General features: G+C 49.8%; 13 protein-coding genes across 13 annotated transcripts; 7 read left to right on the top strand and 6 right to left on the bottom strand.

The window, feature by feature from the left end:
• Positions 1 to 1,022: 1,022 nt before the first annotated feature.
• hapX (bZIP transcription factor HapX) lies at positions 1,023 to 1,886 on the top strand (the record flags this gene model as incomplete). The annotated part of the gene is made up of 1 exon (XM_056868588.1): positions 1,023 to 1,886. The coding sequence occupies one exon, from the start codon at positions 1,023 to 1,025 to the stop codon at positions 1,884 to 1,886; it is 864 nt and encodes a 287-aa protein (XP_056733372.1).
• A 46-nt stretch (positions 1,887 to 1,932) lies between these two features.
• On the top strand, positions 1,933 to 2,553 carry N7487_000841 (uncharacterized protein; the record flags this gene model as incomplete). Its single annotated transcript, XM_056868589.1, has 1 exon — positions 1,933 to 2,553. The coding sequence occupies one exon, from the start codon at positions 1,933 to 1,935 to the stop codon at positions 2,551 to 2,553; it is 621 nt and encodes a 206-aa protein (XP_056733373.1).
• Positions 2,554 to 3,254: 701 nt separating this feature from the next.
• Positions 3,255 to 4,879, bottom strand: N7487_000842 (RNA-binding signal recognition particle subunit SRP54; the record flags this gene model as incomplete). Its single annotated transcript, XM_056868590.1, has 2 exons — positions 3,255 to 4,745; positions 4,802 to 4,879. The coding sequence occupies 2 exons, from the start codon at positions 4,877 to 4,879 to the stop codon at positions 3,255 to 3,257; spliced, it is 1,569 nt and encodes a 522-aa protein (XP_056733374.1).
• A 248-nt stretch (positions 4,880 to 5,127) lies between these two features.
• N7487_000843 (rRNA-processing protein RRP15) lies at positions 5,128 to 6,045 on the top strand (the record flags this gene model as incomplete). The annotated part of the gene is made up of 1 exon (XM_056868591.1): positions 5,128 to 6,045. One exon carries the CDS (start codon positions 5,128 to 5,130, stop codon positions 6,043 to 6,045), a length of 918 nt encoding a protein of 305 aa, XP_056733375.1.
• Positions 6,046 to 6,146: 101 nt separating this feature from the next.
• Positions 6,147 to 7,175, bottom strand: N7487_000844 (ferredoxin family 2Fe-2S iron-sulfur cluster binding protein). The gene is made up of 3 exons (XM_056868592.1): positions 6,836 to 7,175; positions 6,658 to 6,764; positions 6,147 to 6,596 (listed from the first exon to the last, which is right to left on the bottom strand). The coding sequence occupies exons 1-3, from the start codon at positions 7,093 to 7,095 to the stop codon at positions 6,355 to 6,357; spliced, it is 609 nt and encodes a 202-aa protein (XP_056733376.1). The 5' UTR covers positions 7,096 to 7,175; the 3' UTR covers positions 6,147 to 6,354.
• Positions 7,176 to 7,305: 130 nt separating this feature from the next.
• On the top strand, positions 7,306 to 8,885 carry N7487_000845 (mitofusin complex protein UGO1; the record flags this gene model as incomplete). Its single annotated transcript, XM_056868593.1, has 2 exons — positions 7,306 to 7,668; positions 7,746 to 8,885. 2 exons carry the CDS (start codon positions 7,306 to 7,308, stop codon positions 8,883 to 8,885), a joined length of 1,503 nt encoding a protein of 500 aa, XP_056733377.1.
• A 781-nt stretch (positions 8,886 to 9,666) lies between these two features.
• On the bottom strand, positions 9,667 to 11,758 carry N7487_000846 (alkaline phosphatase family protein; the record flags this gene model as incomplete). Its single annotated transcript, XM_056868594.1, has 4 exons — positions 9,667 to 11,312; positions 11,395 to 11,442; positions 11,500 to 11,623; positions 11,681 to 11,758. 4 exons carry the CDS (start codon positions 11,756 to 11,758, stop codon positions 9,667 to 9,669), a joined length of 1,896 nt encoding a protein of 631 aa, XP_056733378.1.
• A 429-nt stretch (positions 11,759 to 12,187) lies between these two features.
• On the bottom strand, positions 12,188 to 13,156 carry N7487_000847 (putative class III chitinase; the record flags this gene model as incomplete). The annotated part of the gene is made up of 1 exon (XM_056868595.1): positions 12,188 to 13,156. The coding sequence occupies one exon, from the start codon at positions 13,154 to 13,156 to the stop codon at positions 12,188 to 12,190; it is 969 nt and encodes a 322-aa protein (XP_056733379.1).
• An 892-nt stretch (positions 13,157 to 14,048) lies between these two features.
• Positions 14,049 to 14,525, top strand: N7487_000848 (uncharacterized protein; the record flags this gene model as incomplete). The annotated part of the gene is made up of 2 exons (XM_056868596.1): positions 14,049 to 14,348; positions 14,376 to 14,525. 2 exons carry the CDS (start codon positions 14,049 to 14,051, stop codon positions 14,523 to 14,525), a joined length of 450 nt encoding a protein of 149 aa, XP_056733380.1.
• Positions 14,526 to 14,902: 377 nt separating this feature from the next.
• N7487_000849 (putative spindle pole body associated protein SnaD) lies at positions 14,903 to 17,473 on the top strand (the record flags this gene model as incomplete). The annotated part of the gene is made up of 1 exon (XM_056868597.1): positions 14,903 to 17,473. One exon carries the CDS (start codon positions 14,903 to 14,905, stop codon positions 17,471 to 17,473), a length of 2,571 nt encoding a protein of 856 aa, XP_056733381.1.
• A 476-nt stretch (positions 17,474 to 17,949) lies between these two features.
• Positions 17,950 to 20,012, bottom strand: N7487_000850 (uncharacterized protein; the record flags this gene model as incomplete). Its single annotated transcript, XM_056868598.1, has 3 exons — positions 17,950 to 19,438; positions 19,495 to 19,772; positions 19,830 to 20,012. 3 exons carry the CDS (start codon positions 20,010 to 20,012, stop codon positions 17,950 to 17,952), a joined length of 1,950 nt encoding a protein of 649 aa, XP_056733382.1.
• A 2,368-nt stretch (positions 20,013 to 22,380) lies between these two features.
• N7487_000851 (uncharacterized protein) lies at positions 22,381 to 23,152 on the top strand (the record flags this gene model as incomplete). The annotated part of the gene is made up of 4 exons (XM_056868599.1): positions 22,381 to 22,599; positions 22,718 to 22,816; positions 22,894 to 22,951; positions 23,022 to 23,152. The coding sequence occupies 4 exons, from the start codon at positions 22,381 to 22,383 to the stop codon at positions 23,150 to 23,152; spliced, it is 507 nt and encodes a 168-aa protein (XP_056733383.1).
• A 499-nt stretch (positions 23,153 to 23,651) lies between these two features.
• N7487_000852 (putative L-PSP endoribonuclease family protein Brt1) lies at positions 23,652 to 24,272 on the bottom strand (the record flags this gene model as incomplete). The annotated part of the gene is made up of 3 exons (XM_056868600.1): positions 23,652 to 23,718; positions 23,889 to 24,046; positions 24,111 to 24,272. The coding sequence occupies 3 exons, from the start codon at positions 24,270 to 24,272 to the stop codon at positions 23,652 to 23,654; spliced, it is 387 nt and encodes a 128-aa protein (XP_056733384.1).
• Between the last annotated feature and the right edge of the window lie 301 nt (positions 24,273 to 24,573).

Here is a 24,573-nt window from a genome sequence, read left to right on the forward strand (position 1 = left end):
AGACCGAGAACGGCCCTACGGGATCCTATTCCCATGTCGATCCATACCCTCACCGCTGGTGAATGACTCCTGGGAAGGTTCTTTTGCGCATTGTCAGATCCTCATTGGCTCAGTCGCCGTTTCTGCTAGGTAATGGCTACAGGGCTGGTAGACCGTAAGTAGGGGGAGTTTTGCCCACCCATGGTCAATGGATTGACGAGACACCCCACTCGAGCAAATTTTACTTTCACTGGAGAGTTCTTATCCGTGTCGTCTGTCCTTGAGTTATTGACGATCAGGCGGGTGAACGGTGAACTGCATAGGAAGTTTAGCATGTTACAGAGTATGCAATTAGGAATTGGGATGGGATTATTTGCTATTGCAGCTATCCTTAGCCAGCTCAAGCAATTGATACTCAAGCGGTGCCTAAGAAATAATAAACGCATTTAGCGAAGAAAAAATAAGACCAACCAAATAATATATGCCTATTACAGTAAAAAAGTGCTGCGTCAGCCCACCAACGCTTTCTCGGAACCATCTCCACTCAGATTCGGATCAGATAAAAAAATTTCAAAGATCCCCTCGGGATTAGGTTTAGGAAGATAGTAAATGAACCAATAGTAAATCAACAATAAAAGAAAAAGAAGAGCAAACCCTGGAAGAATGGCAAAACTACACACAGCCGAAAAAGGTCAACGTCCGAAACCGGCATCATGTGAGCACATAATCTAATCTGATCATCGGCCACTTTTTCTCGGCTTTCCCCCCCTCCCTTCGCACCTCTCTCTTCTCTTTAACCTTTCTATGCTCTTTTGCGTGTCCATTCTCCGTCTGATTAATCCATAAAGAACAGGGTTTGAAAGAAGACTCGTTCTTTCAAACTCCTTCTTCCTCTGCAAGTGGTCTTTCTCGCTTATCGGCTCATATGAGCGCACTTCCGCTCTTCCGACCGAGAAACGGCTCGTGCGTGTGCCCCGACCATCCCCGATTAGTTGTTCCCAACTGACCTCCACACAGTATTTGAACATCAATTCGGTGTCAAAATGGCCAGTGGTGTGTCTATGGCACCTGCTCCAGCTGGAGTTCCTACACTGGCACTCGCACCGGCACCCACGCTGGCCGCCAGACCCTCTGTAGCCCCTTCCCCAGGACCGGGTACACCCGGCTCTATAACCTCGAAAGAATGGGTAATCCCACCACGTCCCAAGCCTGGTCGCAAGCCAGCTACGGACACCCCGCCGACCAAACGCAAAGCTCAGAACCGAGCAGCTCAACGAGCGTTCCGTGAGCGCCGGGCCGCCCGTGTGAGTGAATTGGAAGAGCAAATGAAAGAACTCGAAGATAGCCACGATATCCAAGTTGCCTCGCTCCAACAGCAAATTGGAAACCTCTCCGGTGAGGTTGATCAGTGCCGGGAGGAGATGGGCTGGTGGCGCGACCGATGCCACGCCTTGGAGAAGGAAGTATCGATCGAGCGCAGTGCAAAGGAAGCCCTTGTTAAGGAATTCCGGTCATCTCTTGCTGGCCCTAACGTTAGCAAGCCTGCGCCCATCCCGGACTCTGTGCCATTGCCACCTCGCAAGACCAGAAGCTCCCGAATGGAGGATGTCCAACCTACTAGTACCGAACGCAACAAGGAGGATGGACAGGTCAATGTACCTCTGGGGTGCAACAACTGCTCCAACGCCCACTGCCAGTGCATTGAAGATGCATTCGGCATGCCGATGGATACCCACGAGTCATCTCGTTCTAGACACTCACCTCATGGCGTGGGCAGCCCGGAACGTGATCACAGGGACCCCCACATCAAGCCCGATCCGGAAGAGATGGAAATCGATTTCACCGCTCAATTCTCTAGCGTTCCAACACAATCTAACGACAACGACGTCTCCTCGCCCCCCCGTTGATCCCTGCGGGTTCTGCCAGGACGGCACTCCCTGTATCTGCGCCGAGATGGCCGCACAGGAGCAGCAGCGTGTGCGCAACATTAACACATTCGAGACTAACCGTCTCGCACCAATCCAATCCATCTCCCAATTCACCCCGCCCCCATCTGAGGGAGACGTCCGCTCAGAAGTGACCCTCCCACCCATCAGCCAAGCAACCAACCCCTGTGCCAATGGGCCAGGCACCTGCGCCCAGTGTCAAGCCGACCCCCGAAGCACTCTTTTTTGCAAGACGTTGGCAGCCTCCCGGTCAGCGAGCGGAACTCCATCGGGAGGAGGCTGCTGCGGAGGCGGAGGAAAGGACGGCGGATGCTGCATGTCAAGAAATGCCCCCGCCGCCGCGCCCAAGCCGCGTAACAACGCCTCCATGCCTTCGCAACCTCCCGCACCCAAGCCCGCTCCGCCCTCAGAGCTAACCCTGAGCTGTGCCGATACATTCACCACCCTGTCTCGTCACCCGAACTTCAACCGTGCCAGCGACGAGATCTCAACCTGGCTGCCGAAGCTCCACACCCTCCCTGACCCCCGTGAGATCGCTCCCGCAGACAGCCGAGGTGCTCTGGAGGTCGAGGCCGCGAGCGTCATGGGCGTGTTGCGATACTTCGATCGTCGCTTCGCTGAAAAATAAACAATCCTCATGGATCTCATGCGTCCGGGTTCCTTTCCCCCCTTTGATTTATTTTTTCTTCCGCACTTTTGATACCCAACCCCCCCTCTCCCGGGCGCTTCATGTACCATCATACGGACTTGTTTCATATCCCTTCTGTCTTTTTCTCCCTGTCTCCTATGGGGAATCGATCTGAGCTCCATGTATATCTACATGGCTCGATTTATTTTCCATCTCCCACCAAAAGCATGACATGTTGATTCTCATTCGATCTCACTGGGCTCGCCTGGTGCAGGGTCTCCTGGCCGCTATGAACATGGTCAGTAGTTGATCTGGTGGACCCTTTGTTTTCGAGCTTAATTCTCTCTCCTTTTACTAGACGGGTGGATTTTAGCGGCGTTTATCTTTTAAAGATTATGTGTACAACGTGGTTTTATTATGAATGAAACGATAGTACCGCACTACAATTTGCTTTTCTCTCAAAATCGTAATTCAAGATGTGGAACAAGAAGGGGATATAATTCCTTTTCCAGGATGGTATATGTGATAGTGATAGGCTCATTACCAAATTTGTTCTCGTGTACAGGTGTTGCACATAAATGTGAAGGAGCAAGAAAACGCCAAACACCAGCCCAGATGCTAAATTGATGAGCCAACGGTCTGATATGGAAAGGAGAAAGAAAAAAGCAAGGAGGCAATAAGAAGATCATCAAAGACCGAGCTTAACGTCCTCTTCCACGTCCACCGCCACCACCTCCCATTCCACCCATCAAACCGCCCATTTGGCTCATTAGGCTCTGCATATCTGGCATGCCGCCGCCACCACCTCCCATCATCTGCATCATCTTGGCCATGTCGGGCATACCGGGCATACCACCGCCGCCAGCACCACCCATGGAGGCCATACGCTTCTGCATGGCAGCCATCTGCTGGTTCTTGTTTCCGCCCTTCATCATGTTCTGGGCTTGCTGCATCTGCTTCTTCTGGCCGCCAACACGCTTGGCCATGCCGGCCATCATGCGGTGCTGGGAGAGCACGTCCTCGACCTCACGGACCGTGGTTCCACTACCGTGCGCGATGCGGACCATGCGGCTAGGCTGCTCGACGAAGATCTTGCCGTCGCTGTCCAGCTCGGCTACAGTCATACTGTCAAAGATGTAGACCATGCGGCGCAGCTTCAGTGAGCCGTCTTCGTCATCTAGACCCTGGGTCATGTTCGACAGACCGGGGATCATGCCGGACAGCTTGGACAGCGGGCCCATCTTCATAATCGATGTGATGTTCTCGCGGAAGTCGCGCAGAGTGTAGATACCTTCCGCAATGTGCTTGTATGTTTCTTTGGCACCCGCGGAATCCTTAGTCATGGCCTGGACGTGCTCGACCAGTCCGGCGACGTCGCCCATGCCAAGTAGCTTCTGGACGAACGCTCGGGGCTCGAACCGCTCGAGATCCATCATGTGCTCACCGGTACCAAGGAAGATAATGGGAGTGTGTGTCGCGGCGACGGCAGAAATGGCACCACCACCGGCGGCATGGCCGTCAGTCTTGGTAATAATAATAGCTCCAAAGTCTGCTGTGGCCTTGAACGCCGCGGATTGAGCCTCGGCAGATTGACCAATTGTGCTGTCGAGCACGAGAATGGTCTGGTCTGGGGTCACGGCAGTTTGAATTTGTGTCATTTCCGTAAAGAGTTCCTCCTCCTGTCTGTGGCGACCACTGGTATCAACAATGATGATATCGAAACGTTCCTTCTTAAACTTGGCCACACCCTCTGCGGCCACGACAGCAGGATCCGTCTGCGTCAGACTACCATAGTATGGGATCTTAGCCTTAGTAGCGTTCTGCTTCAGCTGATCGAAAGCACCAGCACGGAAGGTATCCGCGCAGACCAGCGCTGTCTTGAATCCTCGCGTCTGGTAGTGCCGAGCTAGCTTCGTACACGTTGTTGTCTTACCCGCACCCTGCAAACCGACGAACATGATGACATTGGGGCGACCCTTCTTCGGCCGGAAGGAATCTGCACGCGGGTCCACCAATTTTACGAGCTCATCGAAGACGGTCTTCTGGATCAGTCGCTTCTTGTTCACTGCGGCTGGGAGCGAGGCGAAGTTCACACTGGCTTTGATCGATTTGCGTAGCGTTCCTACGAGACGGACATTGACATCGGCGGAGAGGAGAGCGGCGCAAATTTCCTTAAGCATGTCATCGAAGGCCTGTTATTGTATTAGCAGGTTGGCTTGTGGGCCGTACTGGACAACACATGGCATACCTTCTCGTCGAGGTTATTGGACCTAGTCAGGTCATTGACGGCGGAATTGATTCGCCGCCCAAGGTCTTGAAGAACCATGGTGAAGATGTGTGTAGATGTAAACGATTAATAAGAAAAGCCCGAATGAGACCGTAGTCGTCTATGATTCCGCGATGGATGAGGGGTGAGGGTGAAGCCCGTCGAGAGACCAGAGAGGCGATGTGGAGGGGCCAATCGGAGAGCGGACACTTTCTCACCGCCCCAAAAAAAGTTGTGATACGGGCACTTTTGGATCAGCGTCTTGACTTTCTTCTTTACTTGCATTATTACATTAATTTTTTGTAACAATGCCTCCTACTTTTTCCAAGAAGCGCAAGGTCCTTGATGGCCTGAAAGGCAACACTGGCCGCAAGAAGAAGTTCGTCAAGCAGCGCTTCTATCACAGCAGCTCCGAGGACGAAGAAGAAGATGGGAATTTCAACCCCGTCAGTCTTGAAGACTCGGACGCCGAAGAAGGAGGTGTCACAGTCACCAAGCCCTCGGCCCTCGATATCCGCATGAAGAAGGCAAAGACACAAAAAGAAGCACCCGCACCCGAACCGAAAAAATCAGACGCTAGCGCTAGCGACTCAGACTCCAATGTCGGCGAAGAGATTGAGCTGGACGACGAAGACCTGGAGAACGACGACGATGAAAGCGATGTCTCTGGATCCGACGAAGATGATCTCTCCGACTCATCACCGGCCGGAAAAGCTACAGGCGCCAATCGCGGCCGAGCCGTCCCCAAGCGCAACGACCCTACCGCATTCTCAACCTCCATCTCCAAAATTCTGTCCACAAAACTTCCTACCTCCGCACGTGCTGATCCCGTTCTCTCGCGAAGCTCGTATGCCGCCAAGCTTGTCAACGATGCTGCAGATGAGAAGCTCGACAACGCCGCGCGGGCCAAGATGCGCGCTGAGAAGAAGGAGGAAATGGATCGCGGCCGTATCCGTGATGTGATGGGCATTCAGCGAGGAATTGCGGGCTCTGTCGCCGAGGAGGAGAAGCGCGTGCGCAAGATGGCGCAGCGTGGTGTTGTCAAGCTGTTCAATGCTGTGCGCGCGGCCCAAGTCCGAGGAGAGGAGGCGGCCAAGGATGAGCGCAAGAAGGGCACAATTGGTATGGGAGAACGGGAGAAGGCTGCCAACGAGGTCAGCAAGCAAGGATTCCTTGAATTGATCAATGGAAAGAAGGGAAAGCCTTTGAACATCGAAGAGGCGTGAGCTGGATCTACGATTACCCATGGCATGTTTCTGGCGTTGGGAGAATTCTTTTTTGTTATATATTCTTTTCTACATTGTAATAAAATTGCTTATGTGGAGAGTCTTGTTTGATCAAAATAGTACAGGAGATTTTCATTTTGAGATACCGTGCAAGCGTACTAGATGCATCAGATGAATATTACAGTACAAAGTCCTATTTGGGACCAAATAGGACCATAAACCCCCGCTGTGTCCAGCCTTCTCGATTCAGATAAGATATGAGGGTATTCAAGATCCAAACAGTCCCACCCGGGGTTTCTGCTGATCTCTTTATTTCGACTCAAAGTCGCTTGCTTGGAGATTCCGTGTCATGGATGGCAACCGCACAACCATTCCGTCAAGATCCTTGGTCATGATAACCTGGCAGCCCAGCCGAGAGGTCTCGGTAAGCCCGAAAGCCAGATCTAACATGTCGTTCTCGTCGTCTGATGGCTCTTCCATTTTATCAAAGGTGTCCGGGTCGTCCACAATCACATGGCATGTTGAGCAGGCACAAGATCCTCCACACGCACCTATTCCAGACATAATGTCAGACATTTGGAATTAAATAACCATTATTTTGGCCCGACTTACCTTCCATTTCAAGGTCATTGGCCTGTGCAATGTCGAGTAGGTTATCGCCCTCGGCAACCTGGAGGTCTATCTTGGTGCCATCCTTGTCGATGAAAGTCAAATTGATCCTACGGATCAAAGTCAGCATGTGGTATAGATAGCGCAAAAGCGCAAGAAAAGTGCAATCTGGTGGGCGTACTCTTCTCCGGCCTTTGGCGGCGTGATATGACCATGCGCAGCTTGGGTAGTCACTGAGAAAGCACGTCGGGACGTATTATATCCTTGCCAAGGTGATTGAAGGCTTCTCTGTGCTTTGATTTGCGAGCGAATGGGTGTTGTGATTCCGGTGTTCTTCCATGACCTTGAATAACTGAGGCATCTCCGCGATTGAGTCAAACAAACATCCCCGGTCTTAGGCACACGGCGCAATTGCTGACCAACCTCACGCCAGAAAGCCATGTTGCAGAGAAGTGAATAAATAAATTAAAAGGGGAATTTGAAAGTCAAAAGGGAAAAAAGAGGATCCGGGGGAAGATAGGAAGAGTGAACACTGATCGGCCAATGGCCGCGGAGGAAAAAAAACGACTGACAAAGCTTGGGCGTTCGGACATTCCACTCCTCCCGTTCTTCTTTCCCCGAACCACCTTTAACTCCGACCAACATCACATTATGGCGTCTCGTGAAGGGATCAATCCCTTGCGGCCTTACTATATCCCCCCGTCTGGCTTATCGCCCGCTTCCAATGCGCCCTCCGAGGTAGCATCGCCGTCATCGGGCCATGTGTTTGGCAGCACAGCTCGTGATCTCATCCCGGACTTGGACTATGCCGATTATTTGGAAGCCTCGCCATCTGTGTCTGACTGGGTCCGCGATAGCCTGAACCGAGCGCTTGTGCGCTACACCAAAGTTCTGACTGCACAGCCGTTCGATGTCGCCAAAACCATCTTGCAGGTGTATGTCGTACCAGACGCCACAGAGGAACAGTGGGATCGGAAGTCGACACCGGGTGCTGAAGGAAGCTCATATGATTCGGTAAGCATGCTGTTCTCTATAGCTAATATAAAGATGTGTTGAATTCCACGGCAAATGACTGACGGAATTGCGTATAGGACTCGGAATCATCTGATGATGAAACCAGTTACTTCACCTCAGCGGCCCCTCCAACGCCGACACCGAGTACACCTCGATCTCGCAAATCACGCCACCACATTACCGACCGCAGTGGCTATATTCGACCGGAATCTGCCGCACAGCCCAAACATGCCTTGACTCTCAAGAACTCGAACTCCTTGACCGAAGTGTTATCTCAGCTTTGGTCCTCCAGCGGCCCAACCTCCCTCTGGAAGTCCTCTAATAGTACATTCATTTACTCACTTCTCCTGCCGACCCTCAACACTTTCATCCGCAGTCTTCTCACGGCAATCGTCGGTTTGCCCGAGGAGGATATCTCCACGTCAATGACAGCGGACATTCTGACGGCATCATCCCCTCTGGCAACGCTGGTCCTGTCATTCATTTCATCCTCGCTATCGGCCCTGATCCTAGCTCCTATCGACACCGCTCGTACATTCCTGATGCTCACACCAGCAACCCATGGGCCGAGATCCCTCGTCCGAGCTATCCGCCAGCTCCCCACACCCAACTGCACAATCCCCTCGCATCTCGTCCCAATCACCGTGCTTCACTCAAGTCTCCCCAACCTCATTATGACCTCCACACCACTCTTCCTCAAATCCTATATGTCCATCGACCCCCTCCTAAACCCGAACGCATGGAACCTCTGTGCATTCCTTGGCTCAGGACTTGAACTCGCCGTGCGATTCCCCCTCGAGACCGTGCTCCGCCGCGCCCAGATCGCCACATATACATCCTTGAGTCTGCGCCAAAAGTCATCAGGCGGTAGCATCAGTGCGGCATCTATTGATGCCTCCGATGTGGAAACCATTGTCCCCACTCCGCGCACATACCGCGGTATCATTGGCACAATGTGGCATGTTGTTTATGAGGAGGGTGTCAGCTCGAAACCCTCCGACACAGAGCGTGCCAAGCAGCTCCTCGGCCAGCGTACCTCGCAGAAGAAACGAGAACAAGGCCAGGGTATCCAAGGCCTGTACCGCGGCTGGCGTATTGGAATGTGGGGCATCGCCGGCATCTGGGGAGCTAGTCTGTTAGGCGGAATCGCTGGTGGTAGTGAAGACGAGGTGACAACAAGAGGTGGCCATGGCCGTTCTAGCGGCGGACGCTTCTAATCGACGTCGTCGAGCCAGCAGGCCTTCGTCTTCGTCTACCTTTTGGAGCCCGCCAAATCGCTACTCATCTGATCTAATTAATCATTTGTGAAGAGACATCCCTGAAATCAAGTCTCAGCGATTTCTTTTTTTTTTTTTTCATTTCTCATCCTATCCCTCTTGTTTTACTGGTCGAGACAGTTCGCTATCTGAAATCTTCCAGCTTGGCAATGGCAGAAGCGTCTCTCCCATCGAGTGCGTCATTGATCTTCGGTCTCCAATCTCCTCTCCTTCTCCCTCCTGTCTACCTACATCTTATACCCCAGTGAATCGATCCTAGGGGGCCAAGGCGATCGGCGTTTTGTTTTTGGTTCAGCAGTTCCCCCAGCGCAAACCGTGTATAAAATCCCCCTTTCCCACCATATATCTATGTAACGAGATACAAATCACAGCCCGATCTCGCCCTGGGCTTGCTAGGCATTTAATTTATAAGGTCTCTTGCACAGAATATGCTTTTTTATCGCCTTCGTATACACCCAAAAAGACATCTCAATAGACTTTTGAAAAGAGAGGACAAGGCCGCATAAGCGGCCGACTATTCTTGTTGGATACTTGATTATAGAACCTGGATTTTTGACATTGTGCGATTCAAGGCCGCGCTCCTCCCACTGCTGTATCATCCGAGATATCACACCCACATGCCACCTGCTTGGAGGAACCTACGTAAACTGGTCATCCAACCTGTCTTGGATGGATTCTAATGAGCAAACGAGACGATTCATTAGAGTAACAATCAAATCAGCTAATCAAGTCTCTCAATCTTCCGCAGTCTATCCGCAAGTTGAAAGTAGAGATCGTTAACCGTTTCAACAATCCACTTCGTCAACTCCGGCACCCGTCCGACAACAGTCCCAAGTACCACACTCCAACTGAGATCCGGAATCTCATCCTGAACCACCTGACCCGGTGGCATTGAAGGGCCATGGACACTCGCATCACGATCCAATGGAACGCTGAGACGATACTTCCAAACAACCTCCCCATCCACATACAACGAGTACGTAAGAACCGAGCTGCGAGCCCGGACAGGCGGAGCAGCACTCGAACCAACGTCTTCAACAACATCCGCAATATCAATAAGCCCGAACTTACTATTCCCATTCGGCGCATACTTCACCATAACATCCTCGGCGTCTGTCTGGTGGTACGTACGGATGGGGAGGTAAAACATGCTCAATGGGCCAACACTGAACTCATGCACTCCCATTCCAGCCGTATTAGGCAGAAGCTGATCGCGACCTAGGTTAAGTTCTGGGTCCGGGAATCTAGTAGCACCGAATTCATGTCTGTCACCGCTAAGCAGAACGATACGGATTCCCAGCTCGCGCTCTGCGCGCCACATTGCTTCAAAGACTGTGCGACGCTCGTCCAGGAATCCGCCCCAGGTATCTGTGGTACCGACGTGCCAGTTCTTGGTGAAGGGCACACTGGAGGAGATGATTTTCCAGTGTATGCCTGCTGGCTCTGGGGTTGAGATATACGCGAGGAGGGATTGGAGTTGGGGAAGGCCGAGGATGGTTGAGTTCTTGTGCGAGGGCTCGGTGCGGTAGGTACGTGTGTCTAGCATGAAGAATGAGGCTGGGCCCTGCGTGAAGGCGAAGTAGGTTACGTTGTCTGGATGGGCGAAGGGTGCGGCGGGGATAGGTGGGTTTGCTCGCACGTGGTAGTGGATGAAGGGGTCTGCTGCTGCAGGATACGGGGCGGTTTTGTTGCCCTGCGACCAGTCGTTTTCGATCTCGTGGTCGTCGAGGGTGTGCAGCCAGGGGAGGTCGATGGCGCGATTTTCTTCTGGGCCGTGGGTCCAGGAGGGGGATGAGTAGATGCGTCTGTATTCGCTGCGATAGTGCGACATTGTTGAGCCGAAGCGCCAGGGGACATCTATGTATATGAAGTCGCCTAGGAAGAGCATGAATGCTGGGCGAAGTCGCTTGGGCAGTTTGGCGAGAGCGTCGGTCATTTGCTCGAGGCCTGGGATCCGTAGTGGGTGTGATAGTATGTTGTAAGGGAAGTTTGGCTTCAGACAACTTGATGTTACAAAAGACAGCCGGCTTGCTTCAGGGGTTTCGGGCTCTGGCGCCGTGGTAAATGTGCCAGATTGGCTGTTAGACAGCGAGTAACGATAGTGCGTCGCTGGCTTCAGGTCGGTTATGCTCACCGTCGTAGTGAAGTCGGTGGAGTTATCCACCTTGTAGACGATGCCCTCTTCGTACCAGTCCTGGCTCGTTTCAGAGACCTCTTGGAACATAACCGCCACTGGTAGATGAGCCGAGTCTGGCTCGCGAAAGACCAAGTTGGCAGTAGTTGGGGACACATATCCAATGCGCGAAAATGCGACATCTGTGGTAGGATACAGTAGAATACCACGGGTCAAGAAGTCAAGTGTTAGCGCTGCCAGGACCACATTGATTAATATCGTGATCCTGGTCCACAGGGGGCCACTTTGCCGAAGGCAGCCCTGTTAACAGTGTACTAAGCACGGAACCGCCGGCTTTAGCACAGCTAGTTTCTGACTTATACCCTGTGAATTACGTTAGTTAGAGTCCTGTAGTGTGATTATTTGGAAGTGGAGTCTGACTGTTCGAGCCTCGGGCTTTAGCTGCTTGGTTTTGAGGTTGGGTGTCCTTGAGCAAGGAGAATATTGACGATAGGTACACCACTAGAGAAGTAACCACCAGAGGCACGAAATGGTGGCCAGGAATCTGTAAATATGTAAGTTTTCTGAAACGCTAGATTGACTGTTTATGGGGGCCTTATACCCATCGCAGAAACGCGAAGGCCGTCAGTCGGATGATCGCCGAGCTTGTGGCTACAGTAATGCGCCGTAGGGAGGCCATTATGCAATGCAATATGACCAGCTGTAAAGAGTAAAAATCACTGCATGCTAAATAGAAACAATGGAGATGATGAAAAGTGGAGGATGGTCTTTTTCAAGGGTTGATTGATGCGATGACGTATCTATCTAGGGAAAGATCAACAATCATACTATGCAACAACATAGCATAGATATTGAACACCAATTTGCCCTATAAATTGCATGAATTTGTATAATTTGTATAATTTATACAATTTATATCTATTGCCTGACTATACCCTTAGATTTACTTACTTTGACTCCAACAGTAGTATACAATTTAGGTACTAAAAGCTGAGGTTCTAGTAATGCTCTCACGTGGCAAGGAATTTATGCAGGCCAACATGGACAAAGCCATTTGCTACAAGTATATAGCCATGATCTGTCGAAAATTCTAGATATTCGTTTTGCTTCATGGACGCCCCTGATTCAGCATATCTTGAAACAAATTATTCAGAGTGCTCGCCATCGGCCCTGCCGACATTAACTGACGAGCTGCCACGACAACATCTTTCATACCCAGGCTCAATGACATCTGAGCAGCCCATTGCCAGGGTTTCGCCGTGCCCCCAGGTAGAGCATTGTAATACTCCCAACCCATAACGCCACCAAAATTGGGAAACTGCTCGACCAACGTTGCCAAAACAGGTCCAATCTTCTCCTGCGACACATAACCCTGTGATCCATTACCCGGGTTTGTCAAAAGACCGTACACGATCCGTCGCGGAGACCACCCCTGGGAAACCATACTGGCATACATCCGAGGATCCTCAGCGGGACCCCAGCCGTTGTAGAACTGGGTATTGTACCAGCCGATTTTAGAAGCACGAGCCTGCTCGAGTTCACGGTAATCAAAGCCTGATAGGTTCCCAATACCAAGTAGTGCAGCTGCCACGGGAGCCAGGGTGATGATAAACGCGTCGCCCAGATCAGCCTTGAGTCGGTCGATGAGTCGTATGATGCCTTGCAAAGACATACTCTCCTCTACATCGAGATCGATTCCATCAAGGCCATGGCGGCGGATGACAGTCAGGAAAGGATAATAAAATTGTTCGAATTCCGCCTGGCTACCGTCAAGCCGCGTGAACGACCCCGGGGCGGCCCCGCCTAGCATGCCCATCACTTTCACGCCTTGTCGCTGCACGACGGGCACTTCGGCCCATAGGGGGTCGAATTTGGCATTATCTGGCGGGTCATCATTGAGAGTGATGTCTCCTGGTGCGCCGTTTAGGTGAAAAGCCGCGAGAATAACATGTGTTATTCCGGTGTTGTTTTCGAGGAGCGGGAGCATGGAGACATACTGGCCCCCGCCTGGAATGAGCGTTTGGTGATACAAGATCACCCGCGGGCGCTCGCCGAGTCCACCTCGAATAGGTGGCATTTTGAAGAGATGAAGATATTGAATATGCAGCTATTTGTATTCTGTAGCAAATTTATTCCATGGGCTTTGTTTGTGAGAGATGGATGACACGCATAAGCTTTGGCGGTTGGTAGCTGTGGGGGTTCGAGATCCTCCAAGCTCCTAGCGTCCGGGAAAAAGGACCACAGAGAAGTAAATAAAACTCCTGAGTTATGCAAGGACGAATTTCCAAATAAAAAATGGAAACAACCGGGAAATATCGCTGCGACACAAAGTAGTAGATCGGACTGAATACTTGCGCACAATAAACCCAAATCCGTACTGACTAAGCTGAATGTATGTCCCCAGTGTAGACCCATTTTTGAGCAAGGCTGCCAGCTTTTTACAAGAAACTATGGGTATTGCTTTGGGGTAAAGTAGAGCTAAGTATGTGCATGTGTAGGTTGAATTGGATACCACTTTCTAGGGAATCTTTCTTCTCATTCTCATCCCAGACGGGCCTGGATCACTACCTCAATACTAGAACCACGGGTGCTGATCCATATATCCATGGCGTTAGATTCGGCTCAATGGGGAAGACCTGAACATGACATCAAATTTGGATGCCGGATTAGTGCTCCAACAAATTAAAATGGGCCACCAGGGACACGGTGTATCTCAGGGTGGGTTTCTTCCAAAGATACACGAATGGCAGGTCTATCCTGTGGGTATACAGAAAGCTGACTAGCGGAAGTCGCAGGGAATATAGAGACAAGCCACCACCACCTCCGATAAGCTGATGGAGGCAAAATAAGCATTTCTGGAGACTACATAAGTTGCGGGCCATGCCCATCAAACCAATCTTGTGACGAAGCAACATCTTCTTGCGAAGCAGCGTATACTTCTTGTATCAACTTCTATACTCGGTAGAATGATGTCTATGATCAACGGTACTCGAATCATGTCACGTCCGCTTCTTAGATTGCTTTCATCCACGCAGTCTGTGAATGTTGGATTGTGGAATCGCTGTAGTGTCACCACAGTACCGCCCCCCAATCGTCCACATCACCCTAACCCTGGGAATTTTTCAAATCGTCCACGCGAAGAGCTTTCAGAAATAGGCCACAAGGGTGGGAAAAAGGGAGGGAAAGCCACCGGCGTGGGTGGATTCCATAATATGGATCCAGAGAAACAGGTGAGAGTGCTGCAACATCAACTAGCAACAGACCTTGTCGTTAATTGTATGAACATGGGTAAATAGCGTGCTATCGCGTCGAAAGGCGGTCGTGCTAGTGCTCGGAAAAAACCACCAGGGAACGGGGAAACTGAGTTAGAAGCCGAACGGCGTGGCCGATCGCATGAGCCTTCGGTGGTTCCACCTGGATTCGAAGAATGGAAGACAATGGCTTGATTTTCGATCAAACTGTTGATTTTAGGATCAATTACATGCAAATAGCAAATAATAAATATGAAACAAGAGAGAAGAGTGAAGTAACAAGTAAGAAGCATATCAGACACAAATGGCCGCTAGACCTAAAATGGCAGTGGATAAACATTGATGCCTCAGGCGCCCAAATACAAACCGTCGCGAGATTCTTCAATCTTTCTTTTCTTCCCCGCAATTTTGGTTATTGTTATTTCTCTATTTTCCCAGTTAATATCTTTCATTTGGTAGCACCTGAGTGTAACCCCAGGGATTGTACTTGACCTTTACTTTGGTAGTTTTGGCCTTATCGTGTTGCCCTCAACTTTGCGCATCCGCATCCGCATCTGCACGCGTGCGCAACCATGGCCAACACGGGCTATACCTCCCCATTTCCAACCTCACATGACACCATCGGGCAGTCAACACTAGTGACACCCCTCTTCATGCCATCATCTCCTCCACAACATCCTTCCAGTCCATTGGGATCTCCGATAACCGCCCAAACTCCTGCAACTGCCCAGACTCCTGCAACCGAGCGCGCCGCAACACAACCTAGCAACCAAAGTCGTGACCATACCACTGACGATGAATACCATTCCGATAATGAAATGCAGCGTGTCTCTCGACCACCCTCTCCCGGAAGCCCAACGGGCTCAGATCTCGATGCGCGACTTGCCGATTACACCTTGGATTTCAGCAACTTCCCAAGCGGCCATTTTGCTTTGGATGGGCACGAGGACACTCTGCCCCCTTTCCATCAAGATGTAGACAAACTATCCGATGTTGGCGGCCCAGAAGACTTTACCGCAAATATGGAGAAATACCTGATGGGCGATATGGACGACGGAGCGAACCATGAGGATGAACATGAAGAAGACTACGGATCAGTACGACGATCCTCTCGAAAATCGAAGCAACCCGTGATCGAAGAAGAAGCCGACTCTGGCGAATATAGTGAATTCGGTCCGCCAGTCGATATGTCGACCCCTTCACACTTGTTGCACCGGACCAGTGCTCTCCCCAAAGATTCAACTCACTTGGAAGGTATTGAAGAATACCCCGATGATGATGAGGCCCAGGATTCCGCATCTCCTTCCGTCCGAAAATTGTCGGACGCCTCCAGTCACGCACCAGAGGAGCAGAATGAGGATCTTCACCAGCAGATTGCCCAACTGCAGCAAACCTTGAAGGAACGCGATGACCAATTACAAAAGAATCGGAATCGTGTGCTCGAAGCTGTTTCTGCTAGTGAGCAGATCCGTCATCTCCAGACAGAATTGCAGCGGAAGAACGCTCTCCTGGATGAGGTGAATGCCAAAGGTGGCGACGAGGCAATGCTACGCGAGCAAGTTCAGTCACTTCAAAAGAAAAATGAAGAGCAAGAAAAGCTATTGCGCGAGTCAAGCATGAACACAACGGATCTCAGTCCTCTTTTGAACCAGATTCGTGAGATGCAGCAGCAACTCCAAGACAAAGATGTACAGACTTCTATGGACAAGGAGCGGTTGGAGACAATTGCTCACCTGCGCCAGCAACTCGATCTTTCCCAAGAGCAGGTGCGAAAGCGCGATGAAACTCTAGATGAGACGTTCACCAAGCTGAAGGAAGTCACACGGGTCAAGGATACCCAAATACAGGAAAAGAACTCAGAGATTGATCAACTCCAAGCACAGATCGACGACTACGGGCTAGAGAATGAGAAGCTGGAGTCGGAATTGGAGCGTGCGCATAATGATTATCAGGTCCTCGAGGAACGCTTCATCGATTTGGAAATTAGAAATCGTCCTTTGGAGGAGAAGAACACTACACTGGAAGCAAATCTTACCCGTGTTCAATCCCACATGGAAGCCCAGGAGAGTGCTCTCAAGGCTGCTGCTGCAGATCTCCCTATTAGTGGCCATAGCACATACAGCGAGATTCTTGACCTGATTAAAGATTTGGGCCCAGGGAATCCTGCATCCCCACTCCACTCACCATTGAAGGAGAAATTCGTGGATGGTCAAGGTGTTGTGCAGCAACCGCAACAACCTGATATGCCAACCATTGCAAGCCTTCAGCAAGAACTCCAGGAGTTATCTGCCGCCCAGAAAGCTGCAGATACCGAAGCAGCACGTCTGCGTGATCAGGCAACTGAAGCGCAGACCCTTATCAAAACCATCGAAACAGAGAACTCGCGACTCTCCACCCGAGTGAACGAGCTCACAACGGCCCTAAACAAGTGCCAGCACGACCTAATCCAATCGCAAGAAGGGAACGCCGAGTCCCTCGAGACAATCGCCCGCTTACAAGAAGACAAGATCGCTGAACCTCCCAGCCCACCCCCGTCACCCCCAACAGCGCGCGGAGCTCTCAACCCAGAGCCAAGAGGACCAGACATAGCAGCCCTGGAGGCAAACCACCAAAGCCAACTCCGCAGCCTGCAAACCGCACACTCAACTGCAGTGTCAACTCTGCGCGCCTCGCACGCAGAGTCAATGCGTAAAATCCGCAACCTTCTCACAAGCGCCGAGCAACGGGAAGCCGATCTACGCTCGGAACTTGTAAATCTCCGCTCTTCATCCACCACCTCCGAAACCCACCTACGCAAGAGTTTCAAAATAGAACTCAGACGCCTGGAAGACGTTATTGCGGCAAAGGATGAAACCGCGGCCGAGATTGACCAGCGCATCGCTTTGTCAGTGGACAAGCGCGAGCGCGAGTGGGAGCGACGCATCGACCTGCTCCTCAAAGAGCGTGATCGTATGGCCAAGGCATTGATGATGAGCTGGGGCGAGAAGGAACTTGGTCGTGGACCGGGGTCTTTGGCTGAAGGTCAAGGCAAGGAGAGCCGTCGTCGTGACCGAGAACGTGATGTGGATGGCAAGAGTGGCCAGGCTTATCGCTACAAGTATGCCCAGAAGCAGAAGTCTAAGAGCACGGAAGCTAGGGCTTAGATGGGGTTGTTTAATCTTGATGTTTCTCTGGGGTTGATGTACAATATCGGGTTGTGGATTGCATTGTGTTTCTTTTCATTCGTCTTTTAGCGACCTGGTGTACCTTCCTGGAATGGAATTTGGGATCTGAATTTGCATGTCTTCGTCTGTTCTGTTCTCCGTTGAGGCGGATTTTGTATCTCGTTTCTTTCGAGTGCTACCAAATGAATTTTGTACTAATCTTTTTACCTTCTTTCTCTTTAATTATTGTTTAATTGCTTGTGTTTCTAATGTAAACAAATTTATTTTGGTATCCAAAAGTGACTTCAAAGCTAACTGTAACAACACTGAGAGTAAGAAAAAAGTAACCAAATCACCCTGGTACACCTGGGCACACTATCCACTCATACAAACCATATCACCTCCAAAAATAAATCAAATAGAACCAAAAGAATGTCCGACCGGCAGACAGACAGATATTAATACTCAAGATCCTCTCAGTAAAAGCCCAAACTCGTCCGGTTCGCACCACGATATTTCGTCTCATCAATAGAATTAGACGGCAACTCAGAGCAAGCAGCCGAAACAGGCCTGGGATCATCGCCCGAAGCATGCGGGTCAGTTGTCTCCAAGATGCAGCTGAGTGGGCCACTTGCGCTGGCAGGGGTAATGCTGCGCGAACGACGGGTGCTGGGATAGATCACTTCGACATCATTGCGACGGGGGATCGGTGCTGGCATAGATCTGACTGAGCCGTAGCGGCGCTGGTTTTCCCAGCGGGAAGATTGGTGTCTGTACTGGCTGTTACCGGGGCGGGTCCTGGGGTGGAAGCTGTACTGGCTCTGCGAGTGACGCGGGATGTAGTTTGGGTCGAAGTGGTAGGAGGAACTCCGGACGGGGTAGTGGATGACGTTCTGTTTGGGTTGCATGGCCTTTCTCATTGGGTCTGGGTGCATTCTTGGGCCGGGGGCTGGACGACGGGACTGGGAGTATGCTCTTGGTCGTGGTTGGGAGGGCGGGCGTGGGACGAAATTTGGGTGGTGCGGGTGGTGAATTGAGCGGGATGTGGACATGACGTGGGCGGTTTGAGAGCGGCGCACTTTTGGTGGAGAGGATTGGGTTGTTGGAACAACTTCTGGGGCGTCGGCGGAGTTCATTGTCATTGTTCGGGTGTGGCCTTCTGGGTGTGCTGATTTAGATGTTGGTTGGGTGTTTTCAGGGCTTTGAGGGAGAGATGCCGAAGAGGCGTTTGGCGTGTCTCCGTTTGCGAGGAGTTGGAAGGTTGTGGATTGAGGGATTTCCTTGGGCATGCTGTTTGGGGTCACAACTTGCTTTTCGACATCCGATGCGGTGTTGGGGTCTGCGAGGGCCTGGATTTGAGGATCCGATGATAATGGAAGCGACAATGGGAAAGATTTTGGAAGAAGTCGTCTAAGAGAAGAGAGTGATGACTTTGATCTCTTATGGCTGGTGTATTCCTGAGGGATTTGAGGAACTTTAGGGGCAGGCGTGTTAGTGAGAAGAGCGCGTAATTCGTTGGCTGTCTGTGAACTCATGACAGTAGATGTGCTCGAGATGGGATAGAACTCGCTCGCCAGGCTTTGTGATCCGGGTGAGATACGGTGTGCGGTATCCCCGGGCGAAATCGTCGTTCCAGACATAATCTCTCCATACGTCGAACCGGAATCAGTATTGACTCGGAGTTGAGGCCTCAGACGGACAGGGGCAGGATGCTGGATGCTGGGATGGCAGTTGACTTTGTTGGCTATTGGGTCCACAGACCAGAACTCCCCGGCTCCGTTTCCATCGTGTTGGCGGCAAAGATAGATAATCTCGTTTTTGAGCGTTTCCTCGCTGTCCCAGCTATTGCCGGAAATGATACTGCCATTTCTGGTAACTTGCTGGCGCTTGTAGATACCGAGAAGAGATACATCATACGGGCGATCACAAAGCTCCCTTGCGCAGTACATAGTACACATAGTGACCCTGCAGGATAATTGTCAGTTCAAGTAAAGAAGCCATGGAACGAAAATGCAGCATACATCGAAATAACCGATACGATCACAGATGCTCGATGGAAGGCACAGCTTTTACCAACTCTCCAGAAAGTTGCATCTGTCCCTTCCGGCAGACAGTACACCTGCTGTGCAGCAACCACTAGACCAGCGACACTTGTAGCTAGCCAGAGCATAAGATCCAAGCGCAGGACATATGTGCATATATTATGCAGAATCGTTTTCTGGGTTCCAAATCCACCAATGTTGTTGTATTGCCAGGCGACCAGGCTTTGGAGGCCAACAAGTGGCACCGAAAGAAAAGACTAAATAGAAGGTCAGTAACACGATATAATAGGCAAGGATATTCAAATCAAACATACTGCGACAAGTGCAAGCACAACACTTGGAGTCATTTTTGAGTCAACCTGGCCATTGCCGTAAAGGTATAACACAAGAACCCATTCCAAGATAGACTCGAGTAGTAGCAAGTATAGCGCAACAAATATCACAAGCTTCGTCCATGTACCCTCCTTTCGCGGTGTAGCTGAAAATCCAGGCGCCATGGTCGCGATAGCTGAAGGACTCAAAGACGAACGACTTTGTTGGTGGCCCTTTTCAAGTTTGCTGGGTCTCAGTAACCGGGTAGGGAAGAATGCGACTATGTTATAGGTGAAGAACAGGCGTATTGAATGCGCCGGGTCCAAATCGAACCCAGTTGTAGTCACGCTGAAAGGTCATCAATTGGTGCAAAGAATAGCATAGATAAGGTTGGTACTGAGAGGACCGTTGATGAACTAAAGAGGAATTTAATGAAGGGTTCTTAGCCCTGGAGCGCGTCGACGCGAGTATAGCGTGGAGGGGTGGAATGTAACAGCCGAGGGGGCGTGCATCAAAAGAATCCAAGGCCTTAAGGATAGCCCTCTCTGCCGAGGGTAGTTCATCTTAGCTTGATAACGTGGAATGCTGACTTGTTAGTGCCAGGGTGCTAGTGCCAGGGATGTGTTGAGGGTTTGGCTGTTGTTAGCCTTATCCCTGTGGACCTGTCTGTCCAGACGTCAGTTCGTTTCAGTCCCTGAGAATGGAAGTTTTTAAAGCGAATTTGATCTTCTAGGAATCCAGTATGATTATTTCTCCGTGCATCGAAGGGTTGTCCTTGATGGAGGTGAAGGTAGGAGGATATAGGCGATCGTGACTGCCGGGAGCCCTAGATCCCTCGATGACGTCGTCAACAATCACTCCGACCATCAACAATCGCAACAAATCTTTGAATATTGAGATCAAAGCTGGTATATTTCTAAATTCCTTCTCCTTTTACTCAATTCCGTACTAATGGCTTATCGCTTCGTGCAGTCTCAACCAATTCTATGCACAACACGTGATCTGAGGGGTTGATCTTCCAGGGTTGTCAGTAAGGACAGGAAATGGGTGTTGAACCTAGATTAACAAACATTCTGACGGATTTGACAGGCACCTGAATGAAGTGTTTCTGATGGTTTCACGTTGTGGAATGCGCTTCTGATCTGACTGAACTACTCAGATTGCCCGTAATCCCAAGGCACGATGAGTTTTTTTAATGCATAAACGAAAGGTTCACCAAAAGGAGAATATTCCCTACTCCTTGTTGATAAAAATGGTTTTGTCATTGGTAGGTTAGGGCGGAGGGTTGTGTTTGCTTAAATATTGGTTAATTGGTCGTTATATATAATAGAGATATCCGTTGCATTTATCAATATCAAAAACTTGAAACCCACAGGGCTATATATGTATGCATCTAGACCAATATCTGTGAAAATACTATCAACCACAATTTTAGCAACATTGGAAAGCCGAAAGATAATAATTGCTATACTGGCAAACATATAAACTCAAGGACCCTAATATATAAGAATGTCAAGCATTGAGATATGAAATTATATCCTCGCCATCCACCCCTTGACTAGGCCGTTTCTCCCATTACAATTTGCATCAGGTGCAAATTATACAACGTTTCAATGAATTTTTGCTCAGTGAGCCTATCCTATTTTTATCATTCAATTCCGACAATTAAAATGATGCAACAGAAGAGTGGATATTGATATAGATAACCTGGAATGTAGAGAGTTCTGACTGTTCAGGTGATCTTCCCACCTGCAGGGGGCAGATGTGAGTAATCAGCAAATTCAGCATCCCCCTGGCGAACGTTTTTATTTACTATTTCACGAGCTTCCTTGAACTCTTTTCTCCCCTTTTGTTCGGTAGGTGGAATCTTGCATGGCCAGATATCATCATTGGGTATTTATGAAAAGAACAACCCCGGACAAGCTGAGGCAGTATTAAAATATTCCCGAGGTCTATTTAGACAATTGACCTATCAACATGGCAGAGATTAAGCACTTAGATCTAGATAGCGCGGTATTTTACTTGGAAACTGATATTGTTGGAATTAGGGCTCCACCGGCGATGGCGAAGGGATTGTTGATGTAATAAGATATCCAGATGATAAAATATCTTACCTCCAGATATAATGCCAACCGCTAGTGGGATGCCTAACACATCACATCAAAGGTTCACCTTTTCGCCCAGGCGGGGAAGCTTTCTCTGTGACCTTCGCGTCCATCTTAGGCCCCAAGCCATTACACGACTCTCAACCTAAGTTCTCTTTCCCCCTTATTCAGCCTCATATGTTCGTCTTAAAATCAGGACGCCTATTTGTTTCGAACTGTTTCTTGGGTATTCGATCACTTAAGGCTGTCCATCTCTTCCCGTATGTCTGTCCACCCTCCTTCTGCCCCACCGTTCTTGATACCAACACCTACGATCCACCATGAGTTGGCCGATTCTCTCGCCCAAAAACGGAAAATTGATTCTTGTGGTAAGAAATCATCCCTTTATCCGTGTGGTCTAGTTTGACACCAATGTTGGGATTTGGAACCGAGACTACGTGGTATAAAGATGATCCAAATTATCGAGTTGCTTCAAACTGCCCTTGAAAAGGGGTTCATTTATATCGATGCTGCAAATTCGTATGAAGCTGAAAGAGAAGTTGCAATTGCTATCAAAGAAAGTGGTATTCCGAGAGACAAGCTCTTCATTACCACCAAGGTCCTTGAAGGATGGAAAGATGTTCCAGTGGCGTTGGATGGTGGCTTCAAACGGTTACAAGTTGACTATGTTGACATGTATGAATCCCTGATCTATGATCCTTCCTAATGCTTCCAAGGGCTGATCGGTAGCAAACATGTATCTTTTACACAACCCATACGTTTTTCCCATAACTGCGGACATTCAGACCGGTTGGAAGAGACTAGAAACTGTTCATGCCGAAGGAAAGGCCCGGGATATTGGTGTATCCAACTTCCATCGCAGCCACCTTGAGGCCGTGTTGGAGGTGTGCTCAGTAGTTCCAGTGATTAACCATTAGAATACCACCCTTATTTGCACCACGCTCACGATTACGTACCTCAGAAGCGTCAGCATGACATCGAGGTCCCGTCGTTCAAGACTCTTGCACCAATCACTGTTGGTAAAGACGGCCCTCTAGATTTGCCCCTCTCATCTATCGCCCGCCAGACACAACACCTCAACGAGCACAGTTGTTCTTAGTTGGGTAATTGACCAGAATATTGTGTCTATTACAACAACAAATAAGGCGGAGAGAATGGATGAGTACATTGCTACTTTATCCCTTAGGCTTAGTCGGGATGAGTTAGAGGAGACTACATAGACTGGGCTCTAGCACCACTTCCGTTGGTGGGGCAAATACTTCTTTGATCTAGAGGATTGGTCTTAAGCTTCACATATATTCTTTTATCGCGAAACCAAGTCAAGGGTTGGATCATTGTCCATGTTTGTTTGAAGGAACCTATTTGAGAAATACAGAATGCTATAGTATACCTAACAGCCGCCCCTTCTTTGTGCTATAATTTGGTACCTGGTTGAAGATTAAAAAGAAGAAGTAGGCAAATAGCTGGAGTCTAGTAAAAGCCGGGGGAATGCCTGCTCACATGTGCAGGCAGCCCTACCTATATAGTATTTACTGGTTGTCAGGTAGAGAAACAATGTTTCATAGCAATAATGGCATGATATATTAAAATATCATATAATTATACCTAAGGTATCAATATGTGACAGGCCTTCTCTCTTACTAAAAGGTGGGTTTGCAGTAGAAGTCATATCATCATTGTTAAATTTTGTCTATAGATTTGAAGAAAGTAAAAGGTTATTTACAGCACTGCAATGCACTCAATCTCGACATCAGTATTAAGGGGGAGCGTCTTGACCGCAACACATCTGTAGAGCATATACGTTAGTAACGAATCAAATCACATATGCAGAGTCACACAGATGCATATGTAATTGCAAGCATCACACCGCCGCGCAGCCCAAAACACATGGAGGGGCGAAGCATGACTCCAAATGACCCCAACGATAAGAAAACAAGGAGCGGGGTAATAACTTACGTCCGGCAAGGCTTTACATCACCCCAGTATTGCATGTAGACGGAGTTCATCTCGGCGAAATCATCCATGTTGGATAGGAACACATTGACCTTGACAACCTTATTGATATCGGTACCGGCCTCCTCGAGCACGTGGGTTAGATTCTTGATGCATTGGTGCTGTTGGAGGGTGGGGGGTGTCAGTAGCTCGAATCAGGTCAATTGGTGTTTATTGGTCTCTTACAGTGTGGGCCTTAACATCACCATCAATTAGTTTGCCAGTGGTAGCGTCCATGGCGACAGCGCCGGAGCAGTAGACGACACCATTGGCGATGATGGCCTGGGAGTAGATACCGGGGAGGGGCTTGGGGGCCTTGTCGGTAAGGACGGCAGTCTTGGTGGACATTGTGAGAGTTCGTAAGTGGTGGGTGGAATATGAGCGAGGGGCGAGTCAATTGAGAGGAATTGATGGAAAAGCAACAGTAAGTTGCCCCCCTTGCGTAGGGAACGCGCTCTTTATCAACCGGAGCTACATCTGCATCCGATTTTAGCCGAGATTAAAACTTAACAAGTGGCCCCATTTTGTCCGATAACACACAGAGACACAGAGCCGAGAAATATGAAGTGGCTCATGAGGGGCTTTACGAAGGGCGCGGTGGATAGGAGTCAATAATGGAGACGACGGTGTCACTGGGCCACTGTAACAG

The sequence above is a fragment of the Penicillium crustosum genome, assembly GCF_028827405.1.
Source record: "Penicillium crustosum strain IBT 35664 chromosome Unknown utg000001l_segment0_segment0, whole genome shotgun sequence".
Lineage (NCBI taxonomy): Eukaryota > Fungi > Ascomycota > Eurotiomycetes > Eurotiales > Aspergillaceae > Penicillium > Penicillium crustosum.

Excerpts from the sequence above, each read along its gene's own strand:
- N7487_000844 (XM_056868592.1), bottom strand. The coding sequence starts at position 7,095 with ATGGCTTTCTGGCGTGAGGTTGGTCAGCAATTGCGCCGTGTGCCTAAG. Across the intron at positions 6,765-6,835 it reads CCGCCAAAGGCCGGAGAAGA|GATCAATTTGACTTTCATCG; the intron begins GTACGCCCACCA and ends TTTGATCCGTAG. Across the intron at positions 6,597-6,657 it reads CAATGACCTTGAAATGGAAG|GTGCGTGTGGAGGATCTTGT; the intron begins GTAAGTCGGGCC and ends TGTCTGGAATAG.